The sequence below is a fragment of the Prunus dulcis genome, chromosome 8 (genome assembly GCF_902201215.1).
Source record: "Prunus dulcis chromosome 8, ALMONDv2, whole genome shotgun sequence".
Classification (NCBI taxonomy): domain Eukaryota; kingdom Viridiplantae; phylum Streptophyta; class Magnoliopsida; order Rosales; family Rosaceae; genus Prunus; species Prunus dulcis.
In genome coordinates, this window is record NC_047657.1 from 12,914,721 (window position 1) to 12,929,530 (window position 14,810).

Here is a 14,810-nt window from a genome sequence, read left to right on the forward strand (position 1 = left end):
GGGTAATGCAAGCATCGTCCTTCTTTCTTGGTTCTCTTTTTCTTTCATGAATAAAGCAAAGCTTGGCTGGTTCCCATTCACGTTCCATTTTATTATAAAGAATGAAGACAAACTATCACATAGACTAACTTAGTTTTTGGTCAAGCATAGACAATAAATTATTAGAGTTAACAATTTTTTATAGAAGTGTATGTCAATGACTCATCAATTTTGTTTATTTATTATTATTATTATTTTTTTTTTGAGTCATTCAGAGATCTCAATGATTTTTCTGAGTCATTTATTTGTCAAGCACCATCCAAACACAGTGAAAGTTGTTTCAACATATTTATTTTGGTTCTTACCAAACTTGATTTACCAACATACAATACCTAATACAATGTCGATATTGTATTAATTTTGATGTTAATGGATGAGCTCTAGATTGTATTAATTTTGATGTTATATTGTTCCGTTATTGTAATGGTCTTTTGTGACTAGTGCCTTTTTTAACTGAATTATAAATGCAATTATGAAATTTCTTTATTAAAAAAAATACAATGTTGATATTGTGTCGGTCACAAAATATGCTGTCCATTCTATTTGAAGGTGATAGGACTAAAAAGTAAGTAATAAAACTCATTATTCTGCAAATTTGCATATGCTTTATTAGGACTGCCTCTCGCAATCAGGGTGCATTGATCCATAAAGTTATAAATTCAGCTTACAACAAATACAAAAAAAAAAAAACACATGCTAGATAATCCCAACAAAAAGAAAAAGAAGCACACATGTAGATAATAAAATTAAAACCAAAAAAAAAAACACACACACACACACATGCAAAATAAGAGAAGATCACGACCATTTATTTTGGATGAGCACAAGTACATGATGCAAATCAATGCCCATGCGGCATAAGAGTAGCATAAGTTCGTGGGGCTTCGGCTGGTGCTTGAATATTATATGCTTTGGTGGTCAATTGGTCTTCATTAATATCTGCGTTCGTCTCATTCAAAGCTGAAAGTGATCTTCTACAAGGAATTATACTCAACCTTGTCCGTCTGGGACAAGTTCTGGGTATAGAGAAGAAGGCAGCACATTGAGCAGCTGTCTTCTGATTTGGGAGCCCCGGAAGGCAGTTCCCTCTGACATCAAGAATCTTCTTCCTGATCAACGTCGTACAAGCTGGTCCTATCCGAGTGAAATAGTTGTTTGCCGCATTAAATCTCTCTAGGTGGCGCAACTTGCACACAGCCTCAGGCACCCTCCCATAGAACTGGTTAGTGGCCAAGCTCAGATACTCCAGCTTCCCCAAGCAAGCAAATGAGTTTGGTATGGGGCCTGTTAGGATGTTGGAGCTCACATCAAACACGGTTGCCTGTTTCAGGTACCCGATTTCGTACGGCAGACACCCTGTAACGAATCAAGGTGTTAAATATCGATGTTAGCGAAAATGTATCGAACCCTAAAAGATATCAAAATTTTGAGGAATTTTGAGGACATTGTACCTGAAAGCCGGTTCCCTAGGAAGAGAACCTCATAAAGGGTGTTCCTAGCGTTTCGAATGCTCCTTGGGATTGAACCAACGAACTTGTTGTTGGCAAAGGTGAGATAATGGGCACGTGTGGAGCCAAGATTGCCTGGAAGTCGCTGCTGGAAATTGTTGTTGTTGAGGAAGAGGAGGTCAACATCTAGGTTAAACACTTTTGGTGGAACCGTGGCGTTGAATGAGTTGAACCGGAGGTCCAAGAAGGTCAAGTTCGTGGCCGCAAGAGTTTCATTTGGGAAGCCTCCAGTTAGCTTGTTGTTGCTGAGATCAAGCTCATAGAAGAATCTGTGCCTGGCAGTGCCTCTAGGGACGGTGCCCGTGAAGTTGTTGGAGTTCGCATGGAAGAACACCAAGTCCTCCAACCTGTCAATGAAGCCATTGAGAGGCAGCCTGTTGTTAAAGCCGCCAAACAAAGCTCCATTGAAGCTGACTCCGATGACAGTTAACTTCTTCAGGTCAGGGACAACTGCGCAGGTGAAGCCCTTATATTTGCAGACGTTGTTGCCCACCCATGTTCCTGTGTAGTTTTTGGGGTCGGATTGGATTCTGCGTTTGAAAGCTTGGATCACATTGAAGGCATTTCTAAGTCGGTTGTTTATAAAGGGGCCTGGCTGGGCTTCAACCTCTTGTTGAAAACACAAATGTAGAAATAGGGTTGCAAGCAGAAGGGAAGCACAGAAAGAAATGGTGCCCATGTTTTTGTTTTAGCTATTGGGATGCTCAAGAGTAGCTAGGAATAGGGAAGAGATGAGAGAATATATAAGTAGGATATAGGAGCATCTTCAAGGAAATGATGGTATGGCAATTACTGGAGCATAAAGTGTCATCCCCTAACTTATGTGACAATCTTCACATAAAAAATTTCTACCTCAAGCATATTTGTCACTTGAAGCCCACGGTGTTTTCTTTTTTGGACCAAGCAAACCCATGTTTGATCGAACTTTGGTACAAGGAGGTGGACACACTATCTTGACCAGCTGAACTAACCTTTGTTTCAAACTGAACGTTTTAAGCCAAATTAAATTCATACCTCACTCTAAATTGATTAAAGACCAAGTTATGATATGTCATGTAATTTCTCTTTCCATCGAGTAATATAATTTAGAGATATTTAGTGATATACCTATTATTAGTACTAATATTATAAATAAATCCTACACAATTGAATTTATATAAACAAACCCAAAAAAAACTCAAAAAATGACAGCTAGTCTTATTGAATTTAATATTGATTATTAAATTACTTTGATGCTCTATTGAGTGTTTTGAGTATTTTTTATGAGATTTTGGGGTTGGGCTTATTTTAAGAAATTGATGGAAATTTTGTAATTTATAAGAAGTTAAAAGCTTTTTTGTTATGTTGTAAATGGGTTTTGGGTGTGTTTCTAAAGTCCATTTCATATGGGGTATTTTTATAATTTGGGCCCCTATATTAAGTATAATAGTGAATCTCCCTATAATTTATATGTCTGTCTTTTGCTTTATATGAAAAAAGTATGGTCTTCCCCACCCAAAGATTAGTCCTTGATTTTGCACGTCATGGGTGTGACCTCACGAAGCAACTCAAAATGTTAAGAGGGATCCTATCGCGACATGAAAGGGCAGATCACTCAACTGCACTCCTGAACCTGATCATGGAAGTTTTTGGTCTGGATTTCAAATTTTGCCCCTATGATTTATCTACTTTTAAAACAATACAAAATGCAATTTAAAAATTATTATATAAAAAACCCCCGAAAAATTATGAAAAATAAAACTAACAATTAACTATTTTATTATCTGCGGCATTTTGTATATATATAGGATTCTTTTTTAATATTTGAAAAAAAAACAATGGTCATATTTTATTTTATTTTCAAGTTTAATCAAAATAAGGTTCTATGTGTTACTAATTTCATGTCACAAGTCAATCACTTTATGACTTTTGAATTTGTAAAATTTTCATTTTACCCCTAAACAACGACTATGTGTCAATTGCAGGCAAAAATTGAAGAACATCAGAAAAAGATAGTACCGGCCATGGGATCCACAAAAGAGTAGTTAGAAACAGTAAGAGATATATAATATATGGAGACTGAGGTTGACTTGTGTTAAGAATAGTCAATACTAATTTTTTTATTTTTTTATTTTTTAAAACAAGTGATAGTTCAAAATTTTTAAATTAACTTAATTTACAGGAATGGAGATTTGAACTTGAGAGTGCCCTAATCAATTGGCCTAAGTCACGTCTACAATAGTTGTTTGTACCATATATGACCCCCCACTCACGTCACGACACGTGGAATGAAAACAAAGCAGAGACCAGCTCGGTGAGCCACGCTGAAAGGACTATTGGCATACTCCACCGATTCATATGTGATCAAGTCGGTAAAGTGCCTACAAACTGACACCCACACCAACCTTCGGCACACTATGCCGAGAGACCAGTCAGCACATTTGGTTGATTCTAACAGATAACCTCGGAACTCCCGCCAGAACCTGTCAGGGCACATGTCGATTGCCAAAGACACTCCCACAAGTCCCACATCAAAACTAAGTACTAAGAGCGACACAAATGCTCTCTATAAATAGAGCCCCTTGGCACAACCAAGAGGTAGGACTGTTTACTTGACTTGTGCTTTCACATTGTCATTAGAACTGCTCTTAGCTACTAACTTTGGCATCGGAGAGTCTTCGGCAGGCACCATACTAGTGTCCTAGACTATACATGTTGTTTCCTCCTCCAGACCGAATCCAACATCATGCCTCAAGGAAAGACTCTATGGACCGAAGGCTTCTCGTCCAAACCATTCACATTACCTGTAAGTTAGCCTTATCTCTATCTGGTTAGATTTAGCATGAACAATAGTCAAACCAAGTTAAATTCTAATATTTCATATTAGCCTATAAAATAATTATAATAATTATAATAATAATAAATAAAAGTAGGTGTACTGTGTGTGTATATCTATATATAAAGCAAAAGGCAGAGAATGGTGAAACATTCAAAATACCAGAAAATGTCCTTGTTAATTCAAACATTAAGAATTGAAATTATTAATTAAATGAGGATAATATGGTAAATTCACATTTTTTCATATTAAAAAAATATAATTAAAAACAAATTAGATAATAGGTCTTACTTTTATGAAACACAACTACCCATGTTGTCTTTTCTTAATTCTAAAAAATAAATAAAAAAGAAAAAAGAAAACCAATTGGCACATGCTCAGGCATGTGCCAAGGAGCTAGTATATATACACAATTACCTGAGCATGTGCCAAGGAGCTAGTATATATATACACAATTACCACACCAACCCAAAAAAAAACTGACAATATCATAATCAATTTTTGTTTTTTGGTTGAAGGACAGCTTAATTTTCAATAGATGAAGGAGAAAACAAAGGGTTGCCAATGGGTCATATCATAGTGGAAAAGTATGTTTGGCCTAAAAGCAATGGTCTTAAGTTTAAAACCCCTAGGCACCACTCACCAGTGTGTGTGTGAGTAAATTTTCCTCCCCCTTCCTACCTTTGACGAAATAAAAAAAGAAAAACTTTGAGGAATACAGGCCGAGTTTGTGCACCTAGTTCATGCCCTTCAAAATTTGATGGTGAAAGTCTGACGAACTCTAAAGCTAAGAAGAAAGAGTAATACTACACTTATCACATTTTTATACCACATGATGTGGCATGTCCATATTATATGCCACATCAATTAAATCAATGAGGTGTATTTTAATTAAGGCAATTAGAAAAATAAATATTGGAATAAATCATAAAAGAAAAAAAAATTAAATAATTTTAATTGATGTGGTTGTCCACCTCAGTTGCCACATAACATGATATAAAAATATGGTATACAAATATGATAAGAGTAGCATTATTCAAGAAGAAAATGATATCGTCAGTGGTGAAAGTCTGGCACATGACAGGCGAACTTTCTCAACTAAAAGTCCTACCACATCCAGCCAGAAATATGTAATCCCTCAACTGCTACTAGTTCTAAGACAGACCAATTGGATAGAACAGGACATAGACAGAGACATGAGTAACCAAAGGTCTTTTCAATTTGATTGAATCTTTTATTTGTGGTGTACAAGCGACCATGGAAAGCAGTTTCAGCGTTCATTTTTTATCACATGACATTAATTCAATAGATCATATAAGAGAGAGAGCCGCCCCAATAAAAATGATCTCATCGAAAAAAATAAAATTCAGAACAAGTAGTAACCTCATTATTCTATAAACTTGCATGCTTAAATTAGGGCTACAAAGCAGGTTATTACATTGCTCCGTTAAATCATTAAGAAAGAAAATATACAAATATATATATATATGCATAAATTAACAAAGGACCCATCTAGCTCATCATCTTCCACGAGCCCAATTCCAGCATGAAATCAATCAAAGCCTGTGTCGCACAAGACTGCCATAAGACAATGGGGCAGAAGCTTGTTTCTGATGCTCAGGCTTCTTCTCATTTGAACGCAAGTATCTTTTACAAGGCACGTAGGTCATTTCCTTCTCGTTGGGGCACTTTCTAGGCTTGGAGAAGAAGGCATTACATTGAGCCTTTGTTTTCTGGTTTGGTTCGCCCAAAATGCAATTCTGCCTAACATCAAGAAGCTTCTTCTTCATCAATTTCCTGCACTCTGGGCCGACCTCTGTGAAATAGTTGTTGGCCAAGGACAAGTTCCCCAGATTAGACAAGGTGCAGACCTGCTCTGGCACTTGCCCATAGAACCTGTTGCTGGCCAAGTTTAGATACTCAATCTTGGCCAAGCAGCTGAATGAGTGTGGTATTGGGCCTGTTAATAAGTTCGAGCTGACATCGAACACCGTGGCCTGGTTTAAGTACCCAATTTCATACGGCAGGCACCCTGAAAAAGCGAGGTATTAAATGTCGGTGTCCAAGATAATATCGAAGGTAATATATATATTGATGGATAATAAATGAAATCAGAATTAATTCGCTAGTACTGGTTACCAATCTATCTTACATATAGGATTACGTATCCGTTTGGTTTGTGTAAGTATATAACCGGATAGGATTCACAATTTAGCTAGAGGTTTGGTGTCCTAAAAATAACATGGATCGGATTATGTCTCGTAGGCCCAAATATAGTATGATTATAAATTCAATCAAAAGGTTAAGATTAAGATAGATGAGATTGAGTCATTCTATAGTGAGGGCCTTATCTCTTAACGTTAGATCAAACTGACTAATTTGATTCAACGGCCAACCAAATTAGATTATGTTTAATCCCATTAAGTTATGTAATAGCATATTTCATTTAATACATTCTTTAATTATGTATAGCACCAAACATATTATTAGATTAGTGTTATTCTATTCAAGCAAAATAATGTTATCCTCATTTTCTTTGTATTTTGGGTACTTAAAACAGAGAAAATGGGGGAAAAGTCCAGGATATTATAGAAATTTCGAAGCATACCTGTAAGTTTGTTCCCAAGGAAGAGAACCTCAAAAAGGGTTTTGGATGCTTGGCCAATGCTTCTTGGGATTGGACCAGTGAACTTGTTGTTAGCAAAAGTGAAGTAATGGGCTGGTGAGGAACCAAGATTGTCAGGAATCTTCTGATTGAAATTGTTGTTGTTGAGGAAGAGCACATCAACATCTAGTTTGAAGACTTCCGGTCTGACTGAACCGGCGAAGTAGTTGAACCGGAGGTCCAAAAATGTCAAATTTGTGGCCGCAAGAACTTCATTAGGGAAGCCTCCGATTAGCTTGTTGTTGCTGAGGTCAAGCTCGTAGAAGAATTCTAGTTTGGAAACGTCTTTTGGGACTGAGCCTGTGAAATTGTTGGAGTTTGCATGGAAGAAAGCCAAGTCCTCTAACTTGTCAAGGAAGCCATCCAGGGGGAGTTTAGCATTATCCCCGGCAAACAGAGCGCCATTGATGTCTAAACCAGCAACTGCTTTCTGCTTGTAGCGAGGATGAATAGCGCAGACAACGCCCTTGTACTTGCAAACATTAGGACCCTGCCATGACTTTGTGAAGTTATTCGGGTCAGACTTGATTAAGGGACGGAAATTTTGAAACACATGGTAGGCAAGTTCAATTCGCTGGCTCTCAAACGGGTATGGGGCAGGTGGTGGCCGCGATTTTGGTTTTGGCGGTGGCGGTGGCGAGGATTTTGGTTTTGGCCGTGGCGGTGGCGGGGATTTTGGTTTTGGCGGTGGCGGTGGAGGCGAATTTGGTTTTGCCGGTGGTGGTGGCGCCGATTTTGGTTTTGGAGGTGGTGGTGATGGGGATTTTGGTTTTGGCGGTGGCGGTGGCGGCGATTTTGGTTTTGGAGGTGGTGGTGATGGGGATTTTGGTTTTGGCGGTGGCGGTGGAGGCGATTCTGGTTTTGGCGGTGGCGGTGGCGGGGATTTTGGTTTTGGCGGTGGCGGTGGAGGCGATTTTGGTTTTGGCGGTGGCGGTGGCGGCGACATTGGTGGCGGTGATGATGGCAGTGATGGTGGTGGAGGTGGCGGTGATGATGACGGTGGTGGAGGGCATGGAGGGGGAGGAGGGGGAGGGCACTCTTCATATTCAGGAGGAGGGGCAGGAGGAGAATTTACACCTCCTCCACCTATAATGATTTCCAAGGCTTCTCTATGTGTGCTGATCAATTGATCATCAACACTTTCAACCTCATGGTACAAACACAAATGTACTAAAAATATTGAGATCAAAAGTGAAGCAAAGAAAGAAAAGGTAGCCATGCCTTTGTTCAAGCATGAGCTGGTAGAAATAGTGAAGAGAGAATATTATGCATATAAAGGAGGAGGAGGAGACTAAGGCAGACTTAGACTTATGCGAAGAATAGTCAAGGTTCATGAGGGAAAAAGACAACATTGGCCCAAAAATGTTTGTCTCTTGGGGATGAGAGTTGAGAGACAGAGAGAGAGTATAGAGGGAGAGGGGCTTGTGAGTTGAGCTCTCGTTGTCAGACACAGAGACACTTTTGTTACATACTATTGTTTGCCACTCTGATTCCTTACATTTTGTATTTTCAAGTCCCTTGGGGCCTACCAAAAGTTTAGAGGCTTGGCCTTACTTTACTAAAATACTTGGGCACAGCTCAGGATTATGAAAACAGTATTAGAATGGAGATATATGTGCAAATGAAGATTCTGTGCTTAAAAAGAGATTTGCAGAAAAAGAAGGGTTTTGCAAAGGTGATTGCAAGGCCAAACGAATGCCCACTCGAGCCTCTAGCTTCAAATTGATTGGGTAAAATAAAGACAGGCTTTTTCTTCTTCCACAAAATGACATCAATAATTGGAATTTCACATGGGTGAGAGAAAGACACCCATGACGCCCTCAGCCCTAGTATCACATGTCCACAAACAAAACAGAAACACCTTGACTTCCAAGTCTATGCCACAAGCCAAGCCATCGTGCAATTTCTACAATTTCTTTTCGAGGGGTACCAAAAGCATGACATAAAGTTTTGGGTTGTCTCAACACTAGGCAGCCAAGTGGGCATAAAGGGATGAAATTGATAGTCAATTTCGTCCCCACATAATAATATCGCAATTGAATATTCATATATGATCAAATGAAATACCATCACATTAGTTGTCATTCAAAGAATTTGAAATGTGTTTTGGGCTCGTAGGACTGTTTCTTTAACTAAAGACAACAATTTCAACCTAGCATAGATTAAACAATAAACGAATTTAATAGTCCTTAGGTTAGGGATAGAGCTAAGGGCTAATTAAGTAGGAATTATGTAATTGTCTTCATAATCAACCAAAAGAGTGTGTACGAAAATAAACTACTCCAATCATTTTAATGGCATAGTAATCTCATATGAAAGTTGTGCAATTATGTGTCCTTCCCTCAATTAATAAGAAAAAAAGAGAAAAGGAAAGCGTACCTAATAAAATGCCAGCTAAAATACCAGTTGGAAGTTAAAGTCCACATTGTAGTTGATGGATTGAAAATAAAAAAACTTATGAATTTGAGATGACCGAACTCAATTAAGAACAATTCTAATAAAGAGGGAAGTCTAATGCCATTAGGTACAAAGTTGTTCTTATTTCTTTTGTATAATATAATGTAAGGAAAGTTGAGATATATTAAGCATTTTCTTTGCATCGTATGGTTAATTATTATAATCAAAGATGAAAATATATGCCGATATACTGGTATATTCTCCGAAATTTTCATTTTTTAAGATATCGATACGGATATATGATAAGGTAAAACAATTTCTTCCCTTGTATATCCTCAAGATTTTCCTTTTATCCCCGATGTTTTAAATCCCTGATAAGAATAAAACTGAACCAAATAATGACATACTTAACATTAATAATGTATTGATATTATCTTCATGGCGTGATATTTTCATCAATAATGGAATGATATTTATTTTTCACGTGAAAAGAAGCATTTTACGGTACGAGCTTGGGGTGCTCGTGTGGCCTGATTTATTTTATTTGTCGGTGTGAAATGACCTGCCTTGCAGTCTCTCTCTGTCCCTGCTACCAAAAGCAAAAGCAGCTGTTTGAGTTCTGCAAAGGGAGGAAGAAAATAATGTTATGTTTTAAGGAGTCTCTGTCACGGATTGAAAGAGAGCTAAAAGACTAATTAAGCCACTTAAGCAGACAAACCAAGCAAGCACTTCAATGTTGTTACATTTTAAATGAATATTCAGTAGTATTATGTAGCAATTGGAACTCACTTACTCCATAAATTATTATGGCCAATTAATTAATAGATACGTCACCGTACGTCATATATAGTGTAATCAGCTATGTGATCAATAAATATGATCCACTTATAGTTATCGTTAACTTTGCTTCTGAGTGCCCAGGACCAATTGATGATGTGAGTGAGAATGACTACTCAAAAAGTGATTTTCATCAGAGCTGGAGATTGTTGGAAGAAGAGAGAAAAACAAGCCACTGGATCAATATCGTAGGCCAATGATACTTCTCAGGATTGCAACAGCATCAGAGGGTGCCAAAATTTGCATTGAGTTTGATTTATGCATCTCATTGGTTGGAGGAAAGATATCCAAAACAGGATTAGCACCTAAACCCCAAATCCCTCCATCTAAAACTAAAAGCACTCACATCACATGAATGTACCTAAATTTCAATTTTCCTATCATTCTCAACAAACAAATAATACAAGCTCTCTTCTGAAAACCTGAAATGGGCTCTTGCAGTTGACAAGACCCCTCTCCATAATCTTGAACCCCATCTGCTATATTATGTTCTTGATCATCATGAGAATTTACAATTAGATGCTTCAAAATCAGTTCACTTTTTTTGTATCTTTTCTCCAATTTTAGTTTGTAGCACTTGCAAATGCGCCATTAACTTTGGCAGTGGAAGCTTCCCCACCTTGTCTGTTTATGTCATCAGATGTGTCATATATACATAGGGCCTCTAGGTAATCTTGTCTTTCCCTTGAAGAAAAACTTGTATGAAACGGGAATAACACTATTTTGTTATTCTCTTCCAATCACAGATTGTCACGTGGAAAATTTATCAGGTGTAGTGTGGGAACCTAATTAAATCAAACCCTAGGTCAAATAATTGCTACCATTTGGGGATTATTTGACCAAATTGGGAATTGATCAACCTAATTGGGAGTTACTCAATTTAACTGGGAATTATCCAATTAAATTGAACGTTACCTAATTAGGTTGAGATTTGATTTGGTTAATTACCACGATTCCCAATTAAATGAGGAGTTACCTAATTGAATCGGGATTTGATTTGATGCCTACCACAATTAGGGATTTGATTTACCCTAATAAATCAAATCCCTAATTAATCAAATCAATCCCAAAAAAGGGAGGAATAATTCCCTTCCATCTACGAAATTATTCCTCTGAAACCCTAGCTTCCGAGATCACTATAAAAGCATAGCCACACATAAGGGTTGAGGTACGTCAGAATTACTACTAAAATCTCTACACTAAATTCCTCTCAAACCCTAGCCACCTCTTTTCTCTCTCTCTTTTACATAAGGCTCCGGCCGCCCGATTTATATTATAAACACATCCTGTACCCTATTTTAGCTATCGTTTCTCTACGGATCGATTGAACTAACTTAGGCATCGGAGGGCCTTTGGCCAACACCCCCCGAGTGTGGTCCTCTTATTTGTTCTATTTTGCAGGGAGAAAGAGGCGGCAAAGAAGAAAAGGGAATCTTCCGAACCGAATATTCTCGTGGGAAAATTTGCTCCCGCAAATTGGTGCTTTCATTGAGAGCACGAGTTATACTCAAAGCGTGCTCAAGGAATCCGTTCCTCCTATTTTCCAATCCACCGAAGCCTTCCAAACAACCATGGTTGGAAGGATGAACACAAGAGGCAAAGCCGCCGCGATGGCTAGATCCGCGACGGCCCAAAACCACTCAACCCACGATCCCGCGATCGACATGGTGGCACCGCCACCTCTCACCACTGCACTGGCCACCGCCGCCGAACATGGTGGAACTTCCCATCAAGGTGGACTCGGTACCACCGCCGACCCAGGGCCGATCTTGGAGCAACTCCAAGCATTCCCTCCATTGCCTCCACGCGCGACACACGCTCCTGCATACACCTCCAATGAAAACCTAGCCCGTGTGCAGTTAGGCTCCACACACTTCTCTCCTCCCGATCCACGAAGTCAAGCAGACCTTAATCTAAGAGTTGACCAGCTAGCTCAGAGAATGGACGACCAAAGCAATCTAATAAGGCAGCTCATCAACCAAATAGGCTTTGCTCAAAACGTTGGCCTTGGACAACCAGGTGAGGAGAGAAGGATGGACGAACGCGCCGGTGGACGACTCGACGTCCGTGCCCGCTTGGGCCCGCAGGGAAATATACATCAAAGGCTAGGCCCCCAATGAGGTCAGCCAAACAACCATCGCAACGAGGATCGCGAAGAAAGGCATTTAGCTGTCTACTCGCAGAGAAGCATTCTCGAAAGGCTAGGCCCCCAAGGGGGCCAGTTGGATAGCCCTCACAACGAGGACCATGAGGAAAGACGCTCTGTTACTCATTCTCGAAGAACCAATTCTCGTCGACAAGCTACAGAGAATCTTTCGCAGGCGCAGTCCACCAACACTCCAACTAGGCAGCGCAGGCGAGAAGGTCGACCCTCGGAGGACAATGGTCCTCGTTGACCTCCCAACGTCTCCAGCTATGTTTCAAGGCATAGACATGCACCCCTTTCAGCTCCCCTCATCGACTAGAAGGCATGATCCAAGCTGCCAAAAATCGGAACAAAGACAAAAAAAATATATATAACCCAAGTCTAATTACCTTGGGAGTGCGGTGAAGACAAGAGCTCAAGAAGAACGGAAAAATTCTCCAAAGCTTACTCTCTCTCACTAATGAAATCGGAATGGATTTTGGATGTGAAGAATAAATTGGAGGAGCCCTATATTTATAAGGATAAAGATTCCTTGACCTACAAGGAATCGCAAACTCTTTCCAACTTGGGAGTTCATAAAATTGGCAAGTCAAACACCTCCTCTACGCGGGAGCCCAAGTCCATGAAGGAAGCCCAGTTACAGCTGGACAGCCCAACGGATAATTTACATCTCCTACATGCCACCACGCGTCATGCAGAAGCTGGGGGGCATTTGTGGGAACCTAATTAAATCAAACCCTAGGTCAAATAATTCCTACCATTTGGGGATTATTTGACCAAATTGTCAATTAGATGCTGCACGTAGCATACAGTGATCGGTAGGGGATAGCAAAATAGTATTATCCCCGTTTCATGTAAGTGTTTCTCCTTGCCTTGAGGAGCCAAAAAATCAAAGTGCAAGATAATGCCTAGCAAGATAATGCCTAATTAATGGGACTAATTAGATTAGGTTAGGTAATTATGTAGTGTATCATTCCCTCCAATACCAACAAATGAGTGCAAGATCTATAGGGTAGTATTGAACAAGATACAATGACCATATAATGAAACAGAACAAACCAAAAAAAAAGTGGTGGATGTTTGCCAAAAGAAATCAAATCAAATCAGTGGTGGATGATAAAATAAAAGAACAAACAAAAGAATATGCATCTGCCAGTCTTAGGCCAGTATGGGTTCCCCTCACTTCAAGGCATTGATGATCTTAACTTGAATCTAATTGTATAATTCACATGTTATGTAACAGCTAAAACATCCACTGAATCTGCACACAAAATATATATAAAAAGTTGGACCAGAGATAATTAAGAACAATCATAGATGCTTTTCCTATCCAAACCAAGTGGAGAATTATAGATCAGAAATTATAGAACATATGTCCCCAACTTAAATTGAATAAGTTTCAGGAAAAATACTAAGACAAAGTACTCAGATTGCCTTTTTTGTTTTTTGTTTTAAAGCCAATAGATTATAATAACCAATTCATATAGCAGAATTTACCTAAAACAAAACATCTAGAGCACAAAGATTGAGAGAGATTCTTATTGCTTAGCAGAATACACACACATGCCAGAGAGGGGGAGAGAGAGAGAGAGAGAGAGTACAAGCAAATACACACACATAGCAGAATACACACATGCCTACCCCAAACTTCTTTACAAACCGTCTTGTTTCTTTTTCATGAATAAGTGAACTCCATCTAGTTGAGTCCGAGCAAATATAAAAGTGTATGTTTCAACTTTCAACCCATTTTTCTTACTCCATTTAATCCAATGTGGGAAAATGGTAACCACAAACACAAATCCTAGAGATAATCACAATTCATGGGAAGAAATTTAAGAAATTTATACATATAAGACGATGGGCAATGCTCAATTGTCGTTAATTAAGGGTAGTGATTTTCACACTCTCATTTTCTCCATATGCATTTCTCTCCTTGTTTTTGTCACTTGATTTTCCTTTGATTTATTCATTCCTAAGGCTAATAAAAGAGAGAAAGTGCATAAGGAAAAAAGAGGAGTGCGAAAATCACTTCCCGTTAATCAATCTTCAAATCTTTAGGAACACTATGTTTCCTACATCTAAGCATGTGCTGCAATGTGCTTACTTCTAAAGAGACCTTCTCCAAATTCTGCCTAATTGTCATCATTTTGAAAGCTTTTGCTGCCTAAATTCTCAGATGGTCACAGATTCCTCGTCATACAATTAATACGTAGCAGCAACCATCAAACTAGAAACTACCTAATAGTCACATATTCTTCGTCATAAAATTAATACGTAGTGGCAACAATCAAACTAGAAACTACCTTAAAACTACCTCTTGTTGCTTCTGCCACAAATATCAGTTTCGTTTTTTGTTTTTCGGATACAGGCAATTGGCCATTTTGGGAATTGTTTCTCGGGAAA

General features: G+C 38.8%; 2 protein-coding genes across 2 annotated transcripts; both read right to left on the reverse strand.

Annotated features, from left to right (window-relative positions):
- Positions 1–627: 627 nt before the first annotated feature.
- Positions 628–2,322, reverse strand: LOC117637296 (uncharacterized protein At4g06744-like). The gene is made up of 2 exons (XM_034372149.1): positions 1,491–2,322; positions 628–1,395 (listed from the first exon to the last, which is right to left on the reverse strand). Exons 1-2 carry the CDS (start codon positions 2,224–2,226, stop codon positions 881–883), a joined length of 1,251 nt encoding a protein of 416 aa, XP_034228040.1. The 5' UTR covers positions 2,227–2,322; the 3' UTR covers positions 628–880.
- Positions 2,323–5,727: 3,405 nt separating this feature from the next.
- Positions 5,728–8,306, reverse strand: LOC117637467 (uncharacterized protein At4g06744-like). The gene is made up of 3 exons (XM_034372359.1): positions 7,921–8,306; positions 6,971–7,647; positions 5,728–6,394 (listed from the first exon to the last, which is right to left on the reverse strand). Exons 1-3 carry the CDS (start codon positions 8,244–8,246, stop codon positions 5,919–5,921), a joined length of 1,479 nt encoding a protein of 492 aa, XP_034228250.1. The 5' UTR covers positions 8,247–8,306; the 3' UTR covers positions 5,728–5,918.
- Between the last annotated feature and the right edge of the window lie 6,504 nt (positions 8,307–14,810).

Coding starts and splice junctions, on each gene's coding strand:
- LOC117637296 (XM_034372149.1), bottom strand. CDS start 2,226: ATGGGCACCATTTCTTTCTGTGCTTCCCTTCTGCTTGCAACCCTATTT. Junction 1,396..1,490: donor CCTAGGGAACCGGCTTTCAG/GTACAATGTCCT, acceptor GATTCGTTACAG/GGTGTCTGCCGTACGAAATC.
- LOC117637467 (XM_034372359.1), bottom strand. CDS start 8,246: ATGGCTACCTTTTCTTTCTTTGCTTCACTTTTGATCTCAATATTTTTA. Junction 7,648..7,920: donor TCGCCTCCACCGCCACCGCC/AAAACCAAAATC, acceptor GCCACCGCCAAA/ACCAAAATCGCGGCCACCAC. Junction 6,395..6,970: donor CCTTGGGAACAAACTTACAG/GTATGCTTCGAA, acceptor TCGCTTTTTCAG/GGTGCCTGCCGTATGAAATT.